The sequence below is a fragment of the Phyllobates terribilis genome, unplaced genomic scaffold (genome assembly GCF_046119375.1).
Source record: "Phyllobates terribilis strain yellow unplaced genomic scaffold, ASM4611937v1 Scaffold_12__6_contigs__length_324123572, whole genome shotgun sequence".
Lineage (NCBI taxonomy): Eukaryota > Metazoa > Chordata > Amphibia > Anura > Dendrobatidae > Phyllobates > Phyllobates terribilis.
Window position 1 is genome coordinate 288,294,290 of NW_027362772.1, and position 20,740 is coordinate 288,315,029.

At 48.9% G+C, this 20,740-nt stretch overlaps 1 protein-coding gene across 2 annotated transcripts in view; it reads left to right on the top strand.

The window, feature by feature from the left end:
• The window catches only part of ALG9 (ALG9 alpha-1,2-mannosyltransferase), an 85,571-nt gene continuing 64,831 nt past the window's right edge, over positions 1–20,740 (top strand). For both annotated transcript variants that reach the window (XM_073657134.1, XM_073657133.1), the window contains exons 1-8: positions 1–202; positions 982–1,120; positions 3,160–3,294; positions 3,397–3,467; positions 12,083–12,171; positions 13,998–14,133; positions 17,147–17,234; positions 17,930–18,035. In XM_073657134.1, the coding sequence (XP_073513235.1) occupies positions 96–202; positions 982–1,120; positions 3,160–3,294; positions 3,397–3,467; positions 12,083–12,171; positions 13,998–14,133; positions 17,147–17,234; positions 17,930–18,035 (871 nt within the window). In that variant the 5' untranslated portion in view covers positions 1–95. The remainder of the gene's footprint in view (positions 203–981; positions 1,121–3,159; positions 3,295–3,396; positions 3,468–12,082; positions 12,172–13,997; positions 14,134–17,146; positions 17,235–17,929; positions 18,036–20,740) is intronic.

Sequence of the window (20,740 nt, forward strand, 5' to 3'; positions counted from 1 at the left end):
ATAGAAGACCAAGGCGCCAGTAGTAAACATGGCGCCTGCTAAGTCTTCGCTCTTTACCCATACGCGGAAGTAAGTTCCCACTGCCCACAGTAGCAATGGCGTCCAAGGGAGCTCGACACCGATGGAAAGGAACCGGCGGAGAAAGGGAGGAAAACAGCGGAAAACACAAGGAAGAGAACCGGGGGCCGGAACAAAGAGCAGAGTGAGGGCAGCGCCGGGAAGAAGGGTGGTGGTCTGTGTATAGCGATGTGTATCGGGGGGTGACGTGTAATAAGGGGCTGCACACTAATGGGAGAGTAGTAATGGCTGCATGTCACAGATAGGACCCCGCATGTCTCGTCCCCTTGTAGAGATGGGACCCCGCATGTCTCGTCCCCTTGTAGAGATGGGACCCCGCATGTCTCGTCCCCTTGTAGAGATGGGACCCCGCATGTCTCGTCCCCTTGTAGAGATGGGACCCCGCATGTCTCGTCCCCTTGTAGAGATGGGACCCCGCATGTCTCGTCCCCTTGTAGAGATGGGACCCCGCATGTCTCGTCCCCTTGTAGAGATGGGACCCCGCATGTCTCGTCCCCTTGTAGAGATGGGACCCCGCATGTCTCGTCCCCTTGTAGAGATGGGACCCCGCATGTCTCGTCCCCCATAGTCAGCTATCCACCACATGTACAGGATATGTATATAGGACGCCCTATATCTGTGCTCCCATCCGCAGAGATCAGTTATTTGCAATTTGTACTTTTGCTTATTTGTGCATTACGAGGGTAAAATCTGCAGCAGAAATCCAGATGCAGGGGGTCCACATTCCACTCCCAGGTCGGGTTTTTCTGCAATGTGTGGATAAGATTTGGTAAATACCACAACGCTTTTAATTACTACCCAGATACAACCATTGGCTGCAGAAGCAGTTATCTGTAGTGTCGCCCTGTACAGGATCTCTATCGGGTTCTTTATTACTGGTGACGTCTTGTGCTCGTTCCCTAGGTCTGCGTGTACTAAGGCCGGCCAGGTGTGGGCGCCTGAAGGAGCCACCGCATTTAAATGCCTGATCTCCGCCCGCTTCTGTGCCGCATTGCTGAGCAACATCTCCGACTGCGATGAAACCTTCAACTACTGGGAACCTGTAAGTAACAGATGGAAGAGAATTGGGTCTAGTGGCCACAGGGTTATCAGCTAATGGCAGGTGTGCACGCTCATGTGGTGCCTGCCTGACAGCGGGCACAGTCTGGATAGACGCCGTGGCATCCGTCCACCAGATCACCCAATTGTAAAGAGATCTATTCCTATAGAGGAGGAAATGCTGGCGAGCAGCTGATGCCAGGTGCAAAACCAGGTGATAACGACCACTTCACTGACCACTGCGGGAAAGACACAGTCCCTATTTAAAAAACAAGGGTAGATTTGCCGCATGTAATACATGCTGATTTTGGTTTGGATTATTTCCAAAAATCTGTGGTGAATAAATGTATAACCTGTGTAGACCTGGCTTTAAAGAAAAGAGTTATAGAGAGGGGAGAAAGTATCTGCAGTCTCAAAGAAAGCAGAGAAAAGGGCTTCAAATAAGGAAGAAAGCACATTAAGAAGCTGTACGTGCAGGATAGAAGCTGTGTTGATATATGAGCAAATGAAGATTACAGCACCCTGTATACACACAGCTCACATTCAACCTATATTACTGGGAGAGACACAGACTTCACATCCGGCCTATATTACTGGGATAGACACATAGACCTCACATCCATCCTATATTACTGGGAGAGACACATAGACCTCACATCCATCCTATATTACTGGGAGAGACACACAGAGCTCACATCTAGCCTATATTACTGGGAGATATATACCGACCTCATATTCTGCCTGTATTACTGGGAGAGACACGCAGAGCTCACATCCAGCCTGTATTACTGGGAGAGACACGCAGAGCTCACATCCAGCCTGTATTACTGGGAGAGACACGCAGAGCTCACATCCAGCCTGTATTACTGGGAGAGACACGCAGAGCTCACATCCAGCCTGTATTACTGGGAGAGACACGCAGAGCTCACATCCAGCCTGTATTACTGGGAGACAAAGAGAATGACGGCACTTCCACTACAAAAGCTAGGTGTGAACAGGTGCTTACTAAGAGCAGCTACCTCCATGTATAATGAACAAATAAAGTAGCACACTGTAACACTGAGTATATAGATGTGAAATATGAATAGCATAACTGCTGTAAAAAATAGAAATAAATGAAAAATTTTTTTAAAAATTTTTTTAGCGCATGAAATATGAAGTATGGAAAATGAATAGCATTACTGCTGTAAATAAATGAGAAATCTTAGCGCATAAATTGGTTCTGTATTACTGGCAGAGACACGCAGAGCGAACCATCCAGCCTGTATTACTGGGAGAGACACGCAGAGCAAACCATCCAGCCTGTATTACTGGGAGAGACACGCAGAGCGAACCATCCAGCCTGTACTACTGGGAGAGACACGCAGAGCGAACCATCCAGCCTGTACTACTGGGAGAGACACGCAGAGCGAACCATCCAGCCTGTACTACTGGGAGAGACACGCAGAGCGAACCATCCAGCCTGTACTACTGGGAGAGACACGCAGAGCGAACCATCCAGCCTGTACTACTGGGAGAGACACGCAGAGCGAACCATCCAGCCTGTACTACTGGGAGAGACACGCAGAGCGAACCATCCAGCCTGTACTACTGGGAGAGACACGCAGAGCGAACCATCCAGCCTGTACTACTGGGAGAGACACGCAGAGCGAACCATCCAGCCTGTACTACTGGGAGAGACACGCAGAGCGAACCATCCAGCCTGTACTACTGGGAGAGACACGCAGAGCGAACCATCCAGCCTGTACTACTGGGAGAGACACGCAGAGCGAACCATCCAGCCTGTACTACTGGGAGAGACACGCAGAGCGAACCATCCAGCCTGTACTACTGGGAGAGACAATTCCACAAGAGAAAAATCTTAATTTTAGATCAGGCTTCAAACATCACATCACGGGTTGTAGATAGGCTATTGGTTTTTATCTTTTGCCCAAAGTATCACTTCATTGCAAATTCTTCAAAATAAAAGAAAATTTGCCAATTATGACTCGCGTTGATTTTAATACTTATTTCTTCATAACTTTTTTTTTTCATCTTTTATAGTCTCACTACCTTGTATACGGCAAAGGCTTCCAGACGTGGGAATATTCTCCAGCCTACGCCGTCCGCTCCTATGCCTACCTGTGGCTGCACGCTTTGCCCGCGTGGTTACATGCCAATGTCCTCCAGACCAACAAGGTAGCTGGGCGGGAGTAATTGCTTTTTCTTCTTTGTTCCTTTTATTTGCTCATAATATTAGACCTATTGGCGGAAAGTAATTTTTCCTCTTTCGTCTGTTAGGTTCTGGTCTTTTACTTCATCCGGTGCTTTTTGGCTTTTTGTAGCTGCATATGTGAGCTTTATTTCTACAAGTAAGTATCCAATTATCTAATAATTCTTATAAAGAAGCTATCCAGCGCCTGTCATGTTACGCCCTGCTGCGGTGGGGTCTGTCGGACACACACTAGGACTCGTGGACCCCCGGCAGGTATCATATCTTACTAATTATCATAGGATTCCTGCTGATATCTGGCAAGGGCTGGACAGACTCCACCTCAGCAGTGTCTCACCCCCCCCAGTGTGGAAGTGAAAGGCGCTGAGTAGCCCCCTTTATTTATTTGTATTAATGGGGTCTAATACTAGCCCCAGCTGCTGGAGAACCTCTTTAGCAACAATACAGAGCTTATGTTCATTGTTATGCATTGGAAATATCCTTTGCAAAAAGAAGGTCTGCAGCAGCTGTGAGTGTATAATGTTCCAATAATGTGTAACCGGTTGCATTTATATATGTCTCTAGCACTGGGGTGTTGTAATGTGATATATATATATATATATATATATATATATATATATATATATATATATATATATATATATATATATATATATTGTAGTGCCGGCGTCCCTGCCCTCTGCTAGGCAGGGACGCTGTTCCCCTCACCGCTCTGCTCCGTGCCCGGCGTCCCTCTCCCGCTCTGCTGGCAGCGCGCGCTCCTTCCCGGCCACTGTGCTTAGGGCGCGCGCGCCCTCCCTCCCTCTTAAAGGGGCCGCGCGCGCCGTCCTAAGGAGTCCCCGGCCAATGGCCGGAGGACTTTACCATATATAAGGCACCTCCTCCAAAATGGAGGTGCCCGAGCAATGTTGTTGCACTGTTCACTACTCTGCTTCAGCCCTCAGGTCCCGTTGCCAGTTACCTGCCAGTTACCTGCCAGTTACCTGCCAGTTACCTGCCAGTTACCTGCCAGTTACCTGCCAGTTACCTGCCTGATTATCTGCTACCTGTCTGCTAGTCTGAGGTCCGACGGTCTGCCTTGCTACTCCTGTCAGTCTGTCTAAGGACCAGCCTGCCCGCTCACCTGGGAGCACACACCAGCCACCTGCCTGCTTGCCTGAGGTCCGACGGTCTGCCTTCCTACTCCCGTCAGTCTGTCTATGGACCAGCTTGCCCGCTCACCTGGGAGCGCTCACCTGCTACCTGCCTGCTAGTCTACCTGGAGGCTCCGCCGTCACATGCTGTGACCACCTGCCTGTCCAGTGACTCCTGCTCGCTCACCTGGGAGCGCTCATCTGCTGCCTGTCTGCTAGCCTACCTGGAGGCTCTGCCGTCACGTGCTGTGACCACCCGCCTGTCCAGAGACTTCTGCCCGCTCTCCTGGGAGCGCTCATCTGCCGCCTGTCTGTTGGTCTTCCTGGAGGCTCCGCCGTCACATGCTGTGACCACCCGTTTATCCAGAGACTCTCGCCTGCTCACCTGGGAGCTCAAGTCTACCATCAGCCGCCACAGGTCGTACCAACCCTTTACCCAGAGACTGCCCCGGTCACTTGCCGTGACCACCTGCCCGTTCACCCAGAGACTGCCCCAGTCACTTGCCGTGATCTCCTGCCCGTTCTTCCAGAGACTGTCCCGGTCACTTGCCGTGACCATCTGCCCGTTCACCCAGAGACTGCCCCAGTCACTTGTCGTGATCTCCTGCCCGTTCTTCCAGAGACTGTCCCGGTCACCTGCTGTGACTGCCTGCCTGGTCGCCACCTGCTCCCTTACAAGGACTGCCCCCTTGTATAGTAGCTCAGAGGTTCCGCCTCCCAGACCCGTTACAGTTTGCTCGGGCCATGGAACCCGGTGGCACCCAAGCTCCCTCGCTCTCGGACCTCTGTCATGAACTGTCCCGTCAGAGGTCCCAACAGGAGTCCATCCTGGGTCACCTGCGGAATGTCAATTCTCGCCTGGACACTCTGACTGCTCCACCAGCAACCACCGCCAGTGCCATGACTCGCAACCCGGCAGCTCCGCTGCCCACCAATACCATGGTATCCTACCCCGGACCCCGGCTTTCTGCACCTCCTTGCTTCGGAGGCGACCCCGCCCAGGCTCGGGGCTTCATTAATCAGTGCACCCTGCACTTTGAACTATTGTCCCACCAGTTTAACTCCGACCGGGCCAAAATTGCCTTCATCATGTCCCATCTCACCGGGGAGGCCCTGGCCTGGCTAAATCCTCTATGGGAGAGAGGAGACCCCCTGGTGTCCGACCTGCCTGCCTTCCTCACGGCTTTCCGGAAAGTCTTCGATGAACCCGGACGGAAGACCTCATCCTCCTCGTCTCTGCTACGCCTCCGTCAGGGAAGTCTCACCGTGGGCCAATATGCCATACGGTTCCGTACCCTTGCCTCGGAGCTGGCCTGGGATAACGACGCTCTGGTATCCGTCTTCTGGGAGGGTCTGTCCGGCCGTATTAAAGATGAACTTGCCGGTCGGGACGTTCCTACCACTCTTGATGATCTAATAACTCTTGCCACCCGGATTGACCTACGGTTCCAGGAGCGTGCCAAAGAGGTCACCCGTGAGAGGAGGTTTCCACGTCTAGCTCCTACTTTTCAGAAACCCGTCACTCCCTCCGTCTCTCCCCAGGTACACTCTCCTGAGCCTATGCAGGTCGACCAGACCAAGATGGTCAAAACCCGTCAGGACTTACGCCGTGCCGAGGGGAGCTGCTTCTACTGTGGCAGTAAGGAGCACCGGATCCGTGCCTGCCCAGAGAGGTCGGGAAACGCCTGTGTCTAGGTTCGCTCAGAGAGGTCGACCTAGACAAGAATAAATCCTCTCCATCTCTGCTGCTGTCAGTTTCAATCGTCTGCGGGGAGAACCGTTATTTCTAGCCCAACTGGACTCTGGAGCAGCCGGGAATCTTATTTCACAGTCCCTGGTAGAGAAGTACCGCATCCCCACCAAACCTCTGGCTGTACCCTTGTCTGTTGCTGCCGTGGATGGGGGTCTCTTACCACGCCCCATCCAACTCATCACCGAATCCATTACTCTGCAAGTGGGAATGCTGCATTCTGAGAGTATCTCCTTTCATGTTCTGCCTGGACTCTCTCACGCCCTCCTGCTAGGTCTACCTTGGCTCCAGAGACATGCACCCGTGCTTGACTGGCAGACCGGAGAAGTCCTTCGCTGGGGACAGGACTGCCATAAGACCTGTCTGGTTCCCGTCCATCCCGTCCGTCCTTCTCCTACCCCAGCTAATCTACCTGGACTTCCGATTCCTTATTGGTCTTATGCTGATGTCTTTAATAAAAAGGAAGCAGAGACACTACCCCCTCATAGACCATACGACTGCCCTATCGACTTGTTACCCGGTACTACTCCTCCCCGTGGGCGTATTTATCCATTATCCGCTGCTGAGACCCGGTCGATGTCCGAATATATTGAGGAGAATCTGGCCAGGGGATTCATCCGGAAGTCTACCTCCCCGGCAGGAGCAGGCTTCTTCTTCGTAAAAAAGAAGGACGGCTCTCTCCGTCCCTGTATAGACTATAGAGGCCTTAACCAGATCACGGTGAAAAATAAGTACCCCCTTCCGCTCATTCCGGAGTTATTTGATCGTCTGAGAGGGGCTAGAATCTTCACCAAACTGGACCTCCGTGGGGCTTACAACCTGGTTCGTATCCGTCAGGGGGATGAATGGAAGACGGCATTCAACACCCGGGACGGCCACTATGAATATCTGGTAATGCCCTTTGGCCTCTGTAACGCTCCTGCCGTCTTTCAAGAGTTGGTCAATGACATCTTCCGGGACCTTCTCTACTCCTGCGTAGTGGTGTACCTGGACGACATCTTGGTCTTCTCTCCGGATCTCCAGACTCACCGGAGGGATGTTCGTCAGGTCCTGCTCAGGCTCAGGCAGAACCATCTCTACGCTAAATATGAGAAGTGCCTCTTTGAGCAGACCTCGCTTCCGTTTCTGGGCTACATTATCTCTCACACCGGCCTACAAATGGATCCTGAGAAACTGTCTGCCATCGAGAAATGGCCCCGACCAGAGGGGTTGAAGGCTATTCAACGGTTCCTGGGCTTCGCCAACTATTACCGCCTCTTCATCCCGCACTTCTCTTCCCGGACTGCCCCAATTTCCGCGCTCACCCGTAAGGGTACTAATCCCAAAGAGTGGCCGCCCGAAGCAGAGGAGGCCTTTCTTTCCCTAAAACAGGCCTTCTCTTCCGCCCCGGTGCTGCATCGCCCGGACGGCAACAAGCAGTTCTTCCTGGAAGTTGACGCCTCCTCCTCTGGAGCCGGAGCGGTACTTACTCAAAAATCATCTTCCGGGAGAATGGTAACTTGTGGCTTCTTCTCCAAACTCTTCTCCTCTTCTGAGCGCAACTATTCCATAGGAGACCGAGAGTTATTGGCCATCAAGCTGGCGTTGGAGGAGTGGCGTTACCTACTCGAGGGGGCTCTTCATCCGGTAATAATTTACACTGACCACAAGAACTTGGCTTACCTCCAGCATGCCCAGAGACTTAACCTGCGCCAAGCCCGGTGGTCCTTGTTTTTTGCTCGCTTTGATTTTGTTCTTCATTTTCGCCCGGCTGACAAAAACGTCAAAGCAGACGCCTTGTCCCGATCCTTTCTGGTGTCTGATCTCGAGGAAGAACCTAAACATATCATCGATCCCGCCAGAGTAATGCAGGTGGCTCCCGTGAGTCTAAATCGTCTCCCTCCCGGTAAGACGTTTGTTTCAGTACCTGATCGGGAGAAGATCCTACACTGGGGCCATTCGTCTAAACTAGCTGGCCACGCCGGTCAGAAAAAGACCCTCCAGCTTATTGCCCGGCACTATTGGTGGCCTACCCTGCACCAGGACATAATAGACTTTGTTTCTGCCTGTGTGTCCTGCGCCCGCAACAAAGTCCCGAGACATCTGCCAGCCGGACGCCTCCTTCCGCTTCCTGTACCTGCTGCCCCCTGGCAGCATATAGCAATGGACTTTATAACAGATCTTCCCGTCTCTGCCGGTTGTACGGTCATTTGGGTGGTCGCTGACCGCTTTTCCAAGATGGCTCACTTTATTCCCCTGCCAGGCCTTCCGTCTGCACCCGAGCTGGCTAAAGACTTTATCCGCCACATCTTCCGTCTTCATGGCCTGCCCCTCCACATCGTGTCGGATCGTGGGGTACAGTTCACCTCACGTTTCTGGAGAGCCACTTGTAAACTACTAGACGTCACCCTGGACTTCTCTTCCGCTTACCACCCACAGTCCAATGGTCAAGTGGAGCGGATCAATCAGAACCTGACCAGTTACCTCCGGCACTTCGTTAATGCCCACCATTCTGACTGGGTGGATCTCCTACCATGGGCCGAGTTCTCTTATAATAATCACGAGAGCGAATCCTCCTCCAAATCCCCGTTTTTTGTAGTCTTTGGTCAGCATCCTCGGATTCCTTTTCCTGTCTCCACCTCTGTGGACAACCCGGCTGCGGAATCTCTCGTTAGCAAATTTTCCTCCATATGGGAGAGTACCCGGTCCGCACTCCTTCTGTCATCCGAGCGTATGAAAAGACACGCTGACAAAAAACGCCTGGATCCTCCACAATTTCGTCCAGGAGATAAAGTCTGGCTCTCATCTAAATATGTTCGACTCAAGATACCTTCTTACAAGTTAGGGCCTCGGTTCATCGGTCCTCTGGAGGTCATCAGTCAGATCAACCCGGTGGCCTATAAATTGAAACTCCCGGCCAACTTACGGATCCCTAACTCCTTCCATGTATCTCTCCTCAAACCCGTGGTGCTTAACTCTTTTTCCAAGTCTACAGGTACGCCTCCTGCTCCGGTTTCTGCTGAGGACGAGTTTGAGGTAGAGAACATTCTTGCCACCAAAAGGGTAAGAGGAAAGACCTTTTTTCTGGTAGATTGGAAGGGGTTTGGTCCTGAGGAGAGAACGTGGGAGCCCCGGGAGAACATCCATGCCCCTCTCATCCTAGCTAAATTTCTATCTGGCCTAAAAAAGGGGGGGCCTAAAGGGGGGGGTACTGTAGTGCTGGCGTCCCTGCCCTCTGCTAGGCAGGGACGCTGTTCCCCTCACCGCTCTGCTCCGTGCCCGGCGTCCCTCTCCCGCTCTGCTGGCAGCGCGCGCTCCTTCCCGGCCACTGTGCTTAGGGCGCGCGCGCGCGCCCTCCCTCCCTCTTAAAGGGGCCGCGCGCGCCGTCCTAAGGAGTCCCCGGCCAATGGCCGGAGGACTTTACCATATATAAGGCACCTCCTCCAAGATGGAGGTGCCCGAGCAATGTTGTTGCACTGTTCACTACTCTGCTTCAGCCCTCAGGTCCCGTTGCCAGTTACCTGCCAGTTACCTGCCAGTTACCTGCCAGTTACCTGCCTGATTATCTGCTACCTGTCTGCTAGTCTGAGGTCCGACGGTCTGCCTTGCTACTCCTGTCAGTCTGTCTAAGGACCAGCTTGCCCGCTCACCTGGGAGCGCTCACCTGCTACCTGCCTGCTAGCCTACCTGGAGGCTCCGCCGTCACATGCTGTGACCACCTGCCTGTCCAGTGACTCCTGCTCGCTCACCTGGGAGCGCTCATCTGCTGCCTGTCTGCTAGCCTACCCGGAGGCTCTGCCGTCACGTGCTGTGACCACCCGCCTGTCCAGAGACTTCTGTCCGCTCACCTGGGAGCGCTCATCTGCCGCCTGTCTGTTGGTCTTCCTGGAGGCTCCGCCGTCACATGCTGTGACCACCCGTTTATCCAGAGACTCTCGCCTGCTCACCTGGGAGCTCACGTCTACCATCAGCCGCCACAGGTCGTACCAACCCTTTACCCAGAGACTGCCCCGGTCACTTGCCGTGACCACCTGCCCGTTCACCCAGAGACTGCCCCAGTCACTTGCCGTGATCTCCTGCCCGTTCTTCCAGAGACTGTCCCAGTCACTTGCCGTGACCATCTGCCCGTTCACCCAGAGACTGCCCCAGTCACTTGTCGTGATCTCCTGCCCGTTCTTCCAGAGACTGTCCCGGTCACCTGCTGTGACTGCCTGCCTGGTCGCCACCCGCTCCCTTACAAGGACTGCCCCCTTGTATAGTAGCTCAGAGGTTCCGCCTCCCAGACCCGTTTTTTATATATATATATATATATATATATATATATATATATATATATATAATATATATTACACATGGTCAAAATTGTTGGTACCCCTCATTTAATGAAAGAAAACCCCACAATGGTCACAGAAATAACTTGAATCTGACAAAAGTAATAATAAACATTGGACTATTCTGAAGCGGCCTTCTATGAGCCCTGACCTAAATCCTATTGAGCATCTTTGGAAAGAGCTGAAACATGGAAAAGGCAACCTTCAAACACCAGACAACTGGAGCAGTTTGCTGATGAGGAGTGACCAAAATACCTGTCGAGAGGTGCAGAAGTTAAGTTAAGAAGAACCATCATTTCTGTCCAGGCCTATTTCATGAGTTTTATTTTTAAATTCTGTGGAAGCAGGGTTGAAAAGCAATGTCTGACTTTCATTTGTTCATTTTCATAGATTTTTCATTTATTATTACTTTTGTCAGATTCAAGTTATTTCTGTGACCATTGTGGGTTTTTCTTTCATTAAACGAGGGATACCAACAATTTTGACCACATGTTTACGTCTCTAGAACTGGGGCATTGTAATGTGATATGTCACTTAAAGGAAACTATCAGGCTTTAAAGCAAAGGGTTATGGAGAAGGGAGAAAGTATCTACAGTCTCAGAGAGAGCAGAGAAAAGGGCTACATATCATTAAGAAAGCACATTAAGCAGTAGTGAGTGCAGGATAGAAGCTCTGTTGATATATGAGCTAATTAAGACTGCAGCACCCTGGATACACACAGAGTAGTGTTGAGCAGCAGTCACACATGCAGGGATTGCCTAAAAAACAAGCAGCCGCGGCGGATCAAACAGAGAAGCCAAGTACACCGAAACTACTCGGCGAGTACCCGAGCGTGCTCATTTAAAGGGTTAAACGAGCATGCTCGCTCAACACTAACACAGAGCTCACATCCAACCTGTATTACAGGGAGAGACACCCCTACAAGAGAGAAATCTGTATTAAGTCCTGCTGGCAAATTCGTGTTTGCATGATTGCAACCATGTATACAGTTCCGGAATTTGCTCGTAAGAAAATATACTTTGTAGATTTGGAGGCCAGACTAGTCCGGTGACTTTTTCAGCTGATTCTTCCTGGTGCCACTTCAGGTGATTGATTGAGTTTCTCCCTTGCCTGCACCTGTCGGTCACCTGGAGCGATGCCAGGAAGAGGCATCCAGGGGCCGCGCCGGACTAGTCGGTTCTCTGGATATGATCCCCGGCCGGATCCTCAAAGTATATTTTCATGTTTCAGAGAATAGTAGACGTAGCTGCAATGGTGCAGCCAGACCGTGGCGGTTCATGCCGTCTATGGTTTGGTCCAGCAGGACTCAGCTGACAGATTTCCTTTGAGATGTTGTGAGATAGCACAAGGTACAGTTTGTATTATTATATCTGTGTAGTACCGACATACACCGCAGCGCTGTACAGAGATTATCACATCACTTACATCGCTTCCTGTCCCCATTGGAGCTCACAATCTGAATCCTATATTGACCTATCGGCCCTATTTCTTGTCGTCTTACCCTGTGATATGTGTGGGCCACAGTTTTACAACATGTATTATACTTTTTATCTCTCTCTAGAGCTGTATGCAAAAGATTTGGCCTCCATGTTGGGCGTCTGATGTTGGCGTTCCTTGTCCTCAGCACGGGAATGTTCTGCTCCGCTGCCGGTAGGTGATGATTACATGTTAGATATATTTCTTGGTGCGATGCTTAGCACTTGATTTTTCTTGTAGCTCATCAATAATAACTAGAGATGAGCAGATCGATCTGTTGGATCCTGGTACAGTGGCCACATTAGTAGTCCATGGCCTCCAGACCAGAGTCTTGCAAGTCTGATTAGTAGGACCTAAGACAAAATGTAATAATCAGAAGAGGTGCAGGTGGCTCTGGCAGGGAGATGGAAGTTTGCAGTTCTCCCACGTGTCAGCCACGGACTAGTGACATGGCCACTGGAACACGGTCCTGCGAATCGATTCGTCCATCTGTAGAAATAACTATTCAATCGCTTTTGGAAGGTTCACACGTTTCACATCTAGTGTGGATCATGCCATCGTATTGTCAGAGCCTGTCTGTGGCAATAAAGTGGTTAACAGCAGCATTGGCTGGGGCTGTCAGAACCTGTCGGTGGCATGAAAGTGGTTAACAGCAGCGATCAGAGGTACAAGTGCATCTCACTAAATTAGAATATCATTAAAAAGTTAATTTATTTCAGTTCTTCAATACAAAGAGTGAACCTCATATATTATATAGAGTCATTACACACAGTGGTCTATTTCACATTTGTGTTTTCATTGGCTGTAATCCATAATCATCAACATTAACAGAAATAAAAAAGTAATTATCTCAGTAAATTAGAATACTTTATAACAGCTTGAAAAATGTTTTTAAAATCCGAGATGTCCAACTGAAATGTATGTTCAGTAAATGCCCTCAATACTTGGTCGGGGCTCCTTTTGCATCAATTACTGCATCAATGCGGCAATGTGGCTTGGAGGCGATCAGCCTGTGGCACTGCTGAGGTGTCATGGAAGCCCAGGTTGCTTTGATAGCAGCCTTCAGCTTGTCTGCATTGTTGTGTCTGGGGTCTCTCATCTTCCCCTTGACAATACCCCATAGATTCTCTATAATAGATTCTCTATGGGGTTAAGGTCAGGCCAGTTTGCTGCCAATCAAGCACAGTGTTGTGTAAACCAGGTATTGGTACTTTTGGCAGTGTGGACAGGGGCCAAGTCCTGCTGGAGAATGACATTTCCATCTCCATAAAGCTTGTTGGCAGAGGGAAGCATGAAGTGCTGTAAAATGTCCTGGTAGACGGCCGCGCTGACTTTGGTCTTGATAAAACACAGTGGACTTACACCAGCAGATGACATGGCCCCCCAAACCAACACTGATTGTGGAGACTTCACACTAGACCTCAAGCAGCTTGGATTGTGGCCTCTCCACTCTTCCTCCAGACTCTGGGACCTTGTGGAGTGTCAATTACTGCCTTCTGGACATCTGTCAAGTCAGCAGTCTTCCCCATGATTGTGGAGCCTACTGAAACTGACTAAGGGACCTTTTTAAATGCATAGGAAGCCTTTGCAGGTGTTTTTTGTTAATTATTCTAATTTACTGAGATAATGACTTGTGTTTTCATTGGCTGTAAGCCATAATCATCAACATTAACAGAAATAAACACTTGAAATAGATCCCTCTGTGTGTAATGACTCTATATAATATATGAGTTTCACTTTTTGAATTGAAGAACTGAAATAAATTAACTTTTTAATGATATTCTAATTTAGTGAGATGCACCTGTAACTTTGGTTGCTGCTGTTAGAGGTGGGTGCCAGCTGTATAACACGAGCTCCTAGTTCGATGATGAACTAGACGGGAAGTGATTATAGGGGTATTCCCATCTCAGGCACTAATGACCTATCCACGAGTTAGAAGTAAAATCCGGTGACTGTTGGATGTGGTGCTTTTGCTAACGTTTCCTCCTTTCGTCCTGCAGCTTTCCTCCCCAGCAGTTTCTGCATGTACACCACGCTGATCGCCATGACGGGCTGGTACATGGAGAAGGTCTCGGTGGCGGTGTTGGGTGTGGCGGCCGGGGCTTTTTGGGGCTGGCCTTTTAGCGTAGTGCTGGGGTAAGAAGCACGGTTGCATCTTTCATACACTTACACAAGCTCGGCTCTCGGTTTTATGTACAACAGACTCCTTTGTTTCCGCTCCCGCTGCAGCGTATGTGCTGCTGAAATAATCCCCCACACACGTTGTCCATATGTTCCTCTTCGTGATTCTGCTGCGTAAGCTCACAATGAAGTCTACATCAAACACACAATGGACGTAGAGATCTCAGACCGGCAGGGCATTTATTATAGAGCGGCGGGAAAACTGGAAATCCCTTAAAGGAGGTTATCCCACCACCACTGGATAGATAATGTGGGAGGCTGACCACTAGGACCATCACCGATCCTGGGAATGGCGGTCTCGTGTCCCCAGTGTGAATGGAGCGATTGTGCGCATGCTTGTGTCTGAGAGGTGGTCGTACACATGCTCACCTAGACCCAAAGAAGCTGTGATCACTTACAGTTATATGAAAAAGTTTGGGCACCCCTATTAATCTTAAGCTTAATGTTTTATAAAAATTGGTGTTTTTGCAACAGCTATTTCAGTTTGATATATGTAAGAACTGTTGGACACAGTAATGTTTCTGCCTTGAAATGAGGTTTATTGTACTAACAGAAAATGTGCAATCTGCATTCAAACAAAATTTGACAGGTGCATAAGTATGGGCACCCTTATCATTTTCTTGTTTTAAATGCTCCTACCTACTTTTTACTGACTTACTAAAGCACTTTTTTTTGGTTTTGTAACCTCATTGAGCTTTGAACTTCATAGCCAGGTGTATGCAATCCTGAGAAAAGCTACTTAAAGTGGCCACTTGCAAGTTGTTCTCCTGTTTGAATCTCCTCTGAAGAGTGGCATCATGGGCTCCTCAAAACAACTGTCAAATGATCTGAAAACAAAGATTATTCAACATAGTTGTTCAGGGCAAGGATACAAATAGCTGTCTCAGAGATTTAACCTGTCAGTTTCCACTGTGAGGAACATAGTAAGGAAATGGAAGAACACAGGGACAGTTCTTGTTAAGGCCAGAAGTGGCAGGCCAAGAAAAATATCAGAAAGGCAGAGAAGAAGAATGGGGAGATCAGTCAAGGACAATCCTCAGACCACCTCCAGAGAGCTGCAGCATCAACTTGCTGCAGATGGTGTCACTGTGCATCGGTCAACTATACAACGCACTTAGCACAAGGAGAAGCTGTATGGGAGAGTGATGCGAAAGAAGCCGTTTCTGCAAGCACGCCACAAACAGAGTCGGCTGAGGTATGCAAAAGCACATTTGGAGAAGCCAATTTCTTTTTGGAAGACGGTCCTGTGGACTCATGAAACCAAGATTGAGTTGTTTGGTCATACAAAAAGGCGTTATGCATGGCGGCAAAAAAACACAGCATTCCAAGAAAAACACTTGCTACCCACAGTAAAATTTTGTGGAGGTACCATCATGCTTTGGGGCTGTGTGGCCAATGCCGGCACCGGGAATCTTGTTAAAGTTGAGGGACTCATGGATTCCACTCAGTATCAGCAGATTCTTGACAATAATGTTCAAGAATCAGTGACAAAGTTGAAGTTACGCAGGGGATGGATCTTTCAGCAAGACAATGATCCAAAACACCGCTCCAAATCTACTCAGACATTCATGCAGAGGAGCAATTACAATGTTCTGGAATGGCCATCCCAGTCCCCAGACCTGAATATCATTGAACATCTGTGGGATCATTTGAAGAGGGCTGTCCATGCTCGACGACCATCAAACTTAACTGAACTGGAATTGTTTTGTAAAGAGGAATGGTCAAAAATACCTTCATCCAGGATCCAGGAACTCATTAAAAGCTACAGGAAGCGACTAGAGGCTGTTATTTTTGCAAAAGGAGGATCTACTAAATATTAATGTCACTTTTCTGGTGAGGTGCCCATACTTATGCACCTGTCAAATTTTGTTTGAATGCAGATTGCACATTTTCTGTTAGTACAATAAACCTCATTTCAAGGCAGAAACATTACTGTGTCCAACAGTTCTTACATATATCAAACTGAAATAGCTGTTGCAAAAACACCAATTTTTATAAAACATTAAGCTTAAGATTAATAGGGGTGCCCAAACTTTTTCATATAACTGTATGTGCTATACTGTTTAATTTACATAAAGGCACGGGATCCTTGTTCTCGGGATTGATGGGAGTCCTAGCAGTCAGACCCTCATTAATGGGTCATAAATAGTGTTGAGCGAGTATGTTCCATCAACCCTTTCGCTGAGTATGCTCGGGCCAAGCTCCGAGTAGTTACAGCTGCTCAGTGATATGGTTGAATCGCTCCCGTGTGCATGATTTGCAACTGTTTGACAGCTTTAGTACATGTAAGGAATGCCTATTTCTTACACATTCCTCACATGTAATAAAACTGTCAAACCGTCGCAAATCATGCACACGGGAGCGATTCAACCATATCACTGAGCAGCTGTAAATACTCGGAGCTCAGCCTGAGCATACTCGGACAGAACATACTCAACCCTAGTCATAAACCATCAGAACATTTTGAGCTCAGTGACAATTCTGTTTTTCTATCCGTATTGTTCATTTGCAATTTTCCATGTAGTTTTCATTAAGATTTTCTGCTGTAGAGACTGTGCAGTTTCTTTACATAGCTAGCTGTCCTGCTGCTTACTGACACTTCTCCTGGTTGTGTTAGTTGTATCTGTTCTCCCCCCCCCCCCCCCCCCCCCACCCCACCCTACTATCAGTGTTAGGGAAGAGTCACACGGCCATATAACTCGGACGAGTATCACAATGCAATGCTCGGATTAGCCGTCTGATCTCCCCACCTGAGGTGTGACAGCATGTATTTTTATGCAGCCACGGGCCAGTCCGCACATGGCATTGCGAACCTCATCCTCATGACTCTTCCCTTAGAGATGCTATCAGGAAGGGGGTGGAGCAGAACCTGACAGAGCAGAGTGTTGAGAGGTAGGAAAGTATCCAAGTCATCAGGGAGGGCAGAAAATGAATATTGCAGACTGACACTTTTTTTCTGTTATTTTAGTGTACCCATTGCCTTTGATTTTCTTTTTCTGAAACACAAATGGAAGAGTTTTATCAATTGGTGTCTAGTGGCGATAATATTATTACTGGTGAGTACAGAAACTTTGTGAGTATGTAAAGAAGTCTAAACGTGTTAAAAAAAAAATAAAAAAATAATATATATATATATATATATATATATATATATATATATATATATATATATATATATATATATATATATATATATATATATATATATAATATTTTTTTTTTTTTTTTTTTTACATGTATCTGTAGTGCACCAAGCGCCTGATGTTGGCATTCACCCTGGAGCCATTTTTGCTTTACTTGATTGATCCCTTAGAGTGGTTGCCCACTTTAAAAATTATATGTGCAAAAAAAAATCTTTTGGAAGTATTTTTTTTTTACATAAAGCTCATAAAGAGTTGAGGTGCTAAGTTAAGGCTGATTAATGGAAACTTCGCAGCGACCAGAGAGAATTCATGTTCATTGTCGATAAAATCCTTTATGTGTAGCTAAAATCCGTCATTGGTCGGCCGCTCGTCCCATCAGGGAGATGCACATTGGACTTTTGCAGTAAGGATCGGTCACCTCCATACTTATTGCACAAAGTAATCATCAGATCTGTAGAGTCCAGGTCCATTGGTTGTCTGTGAGCCCTGATAACTGCTTCCTTCCTACCAGCATCCCCAGCGCTGATTATCGTCTGTACGGTATCATACGGCTCATGCGGTGCCGCCCTCCACGCTCTGTATTTTATGACTCTTTTTCTCTGCCCCAGGTGCCATTGGTGGCCATCGATAGTTATTATTACGGGAAGCTGGTGATCGCGCCTCTTAACATCGTCCTGTATAACGTCTTCACTCCTCACGGACCAGACTTGTACGGTAAGTACCTAACGCTCGCTGAGGAAAGCTCTTGGTGCACATGATCAATGTCTCCATAGGGGCCACCACTATTCCCTGATCAGGCAATGTCGGTGGCCCGTTTATTCTCTGCACGGTGGGAGTCCAGGGGGTTAGACCTTCACCAACGTCACTACTTTATAGACTCTCCAATCAAAGGCTGCAAAAAACCCTTTTGGGGGAAAAAAAAGTTCTAAAAACTTTTCAGGAAATAAAAAACTTCTCCAAAAGAGGAGCGTTTCCTGAAGTACTTACACTAGAAAACTTAAAAAAACACAAAAAACTGTCCAGCATTTTCCTGCAAGGCGACGTGCACCCTGAGATATTCAAGGCGATCAAAAATGAGTTTTCTAGTGTAAACCTCTCCATATTTTGGAGGAGTTTTTCTGTTCCTACATTGGTTTTAAAGAGTTTTTCAAACATTTTTGCACTTTTTCTTTTTTCCTGAAGCGTTTTTTTTTGCAGCCTCTGCTCGGACGGTGCCTAGTTTTGGAGCGGATTCCACCAGGAGACCCTACAAGGTAATGGCATGCATTGTATTTTTTCCCCACCAGGCGCTTTTCAAAACTGGAAGTGGAAAAAAAAAACCTTCAAAAGGTCGAACTTATGACCAGCAAAGAGGTTTTTCAATAGAAATGGAAGTCTTTCAAGCTATTTTTTTAGGAGTTTCTTAAAGCAAACTTGCTCCAAAAAACTCCTAGAAAAACCTGTGTGCACACCTAAACACCTCACTCTGATCGATGGTGCTGACGGCCACTAAGAGGCATTTCAATAACGTGACTATGGGTGCCCTTGTGCATCGGCTTCTATCATCATCCCCCGAAGAGTGCCAATGGTTTACCATGGGCTGATGGCCCACAGCGCTGCTATGCTGGTCATGATGTAGGCGATCAAGTGATCCATAGGTCAGTCATGTAAAATAAACCAAACAAAAACTTGGTTTCTTTTGTGGTTGCACCTGCTTTGTAGGGCCAGCAGGGGGCGCTCTTGTACCACGTGTATTGTGAAGTACGGCTGGATTACATGTTCGCTGGTAGACGTAATGGAGGGGACATTTATAAGTGCACCCGGCGCACCTGTAAAAATGATCTTTAGTCACTGCTCTCCTACATGGTACTCGGCGCCGAGCAGTCCGTTGCTTGGCTCCTGCAGTGCGCTCACTAACCCAGACCCTCTTCCTCTGATAGGACCTATGTATTCATCCTGATGTACTGTTAAAGGGATTGTCCATTACTCAGACAACCCCTTCTCAATTACTGTACTCTGCCATGTAAAATATTAGCCGGGACGCACGTCCTGCGCCAGCAATGTCTGCATCGGGGCTTGCGTGACGTTATGTCAAGTGAGCCCTGCAGCCGATCAGTGGCCGCTTCACTCTCTCTGACATCCGGAACAAGCGAGTACGGCCGCTGCACTCCCACTTTCTCTGGAGTGGCGACATAATGTCATGGCACGCCCGACGTTGCTGGAGCGGCGCAGGCACCAGGAGTGAGTATAAAGTGTTTTTATTCTACCTGGGGGAATATTGTAATTGAGTAGTGGACAACCCCTTTAAGGGAACAGCCAGATAGCAGTGTATTTCTCCAGCTTTAACAGAGCTTGTCTCATTAATAGCGCATTCCTCTCAGCGGGCCGTGTGGTTACAGAGCAGGAAGCGTTGAGAAAGTTGAAATATAGTAATATCCCATTAAGAACATTGGAGCAGTAGAGTCATCCCTTTAAAGCATGTGTTGAAAGTCCTGAATGCGCACATAAGGCCATACATGTATAACTGGTCCCCGGAGCACTACACTATATGATCACGGCCTCGTTGTCCTTGCTGACACGTGAATGCGGGCCGTGTGCCTTTAAAAGTGACTCACCGTGAACCTTCCTGTACTTTTTTTTTTCTGTCTCCTCTGCACAGACACCTTGCGTCAGCAGCCGCCCGGTCTGCTCTGCACTGACGCACGGTGTCCGTCCGTTCAGCTGTGACACACGCAGGGGCTGGCTGCAGAAGACAGCCCCGCGCTCAGATAACGGCTGCGTCTGCTTACTCTTAACGAGCTCACCGGGGAGAAGCCGTGGAGCGCGCTGACGCTGAGAAGCAAAAATCCAGCCCTGCGTACGGTGCAAACAAGCAAAGGAAAAGCGCTCACCGGGGAGCAGCCGTGGAGCGCGCCGACGCTGAGGAGCAAAAATTCCGCCCTGCGTACGGTGCAAACAAGCAAAGGAAAAGCGTTCACCGGGGAGCAGCCGCGAAGTGCGCCGACACTGAGAAGCAAAAATCCCGCCCTGCGTACGGTGCAAACAAGCAAAGGAAAAGCTCTCACCGGGGAGCAGCCGCGGAGCGCGCCGACGCTGAGGAGCAAAAATCCCGCCCTGCGTACGGTGCAAACAAGCAAAGGAAAAGCGTTCACCGGGGAGCAGCCGCGAAGTGCGCCGACACTGAGAAGCAAAAATCCCGCCCTGCGTACGGTGCAAACAAGCAAAGGAAAAGCTCTCACCGGGGAGCAGCCGCGGAGCGCGCCGACGCTGAGGAGCAAAAATTCCGCCCTGCGTACGGTGCAAACAAGCAAAGGAAAAGCGTTCACCGGGGAGCAGCCGCGAAGTGCGCCGACACTGAGAAGCAAAAATCCCGCCCTGCGTACGGTGCAAACAAGCAAAGGAAAAGCTCTCACCGGGGAGCAGCCGCGGAGCGCGCCGAC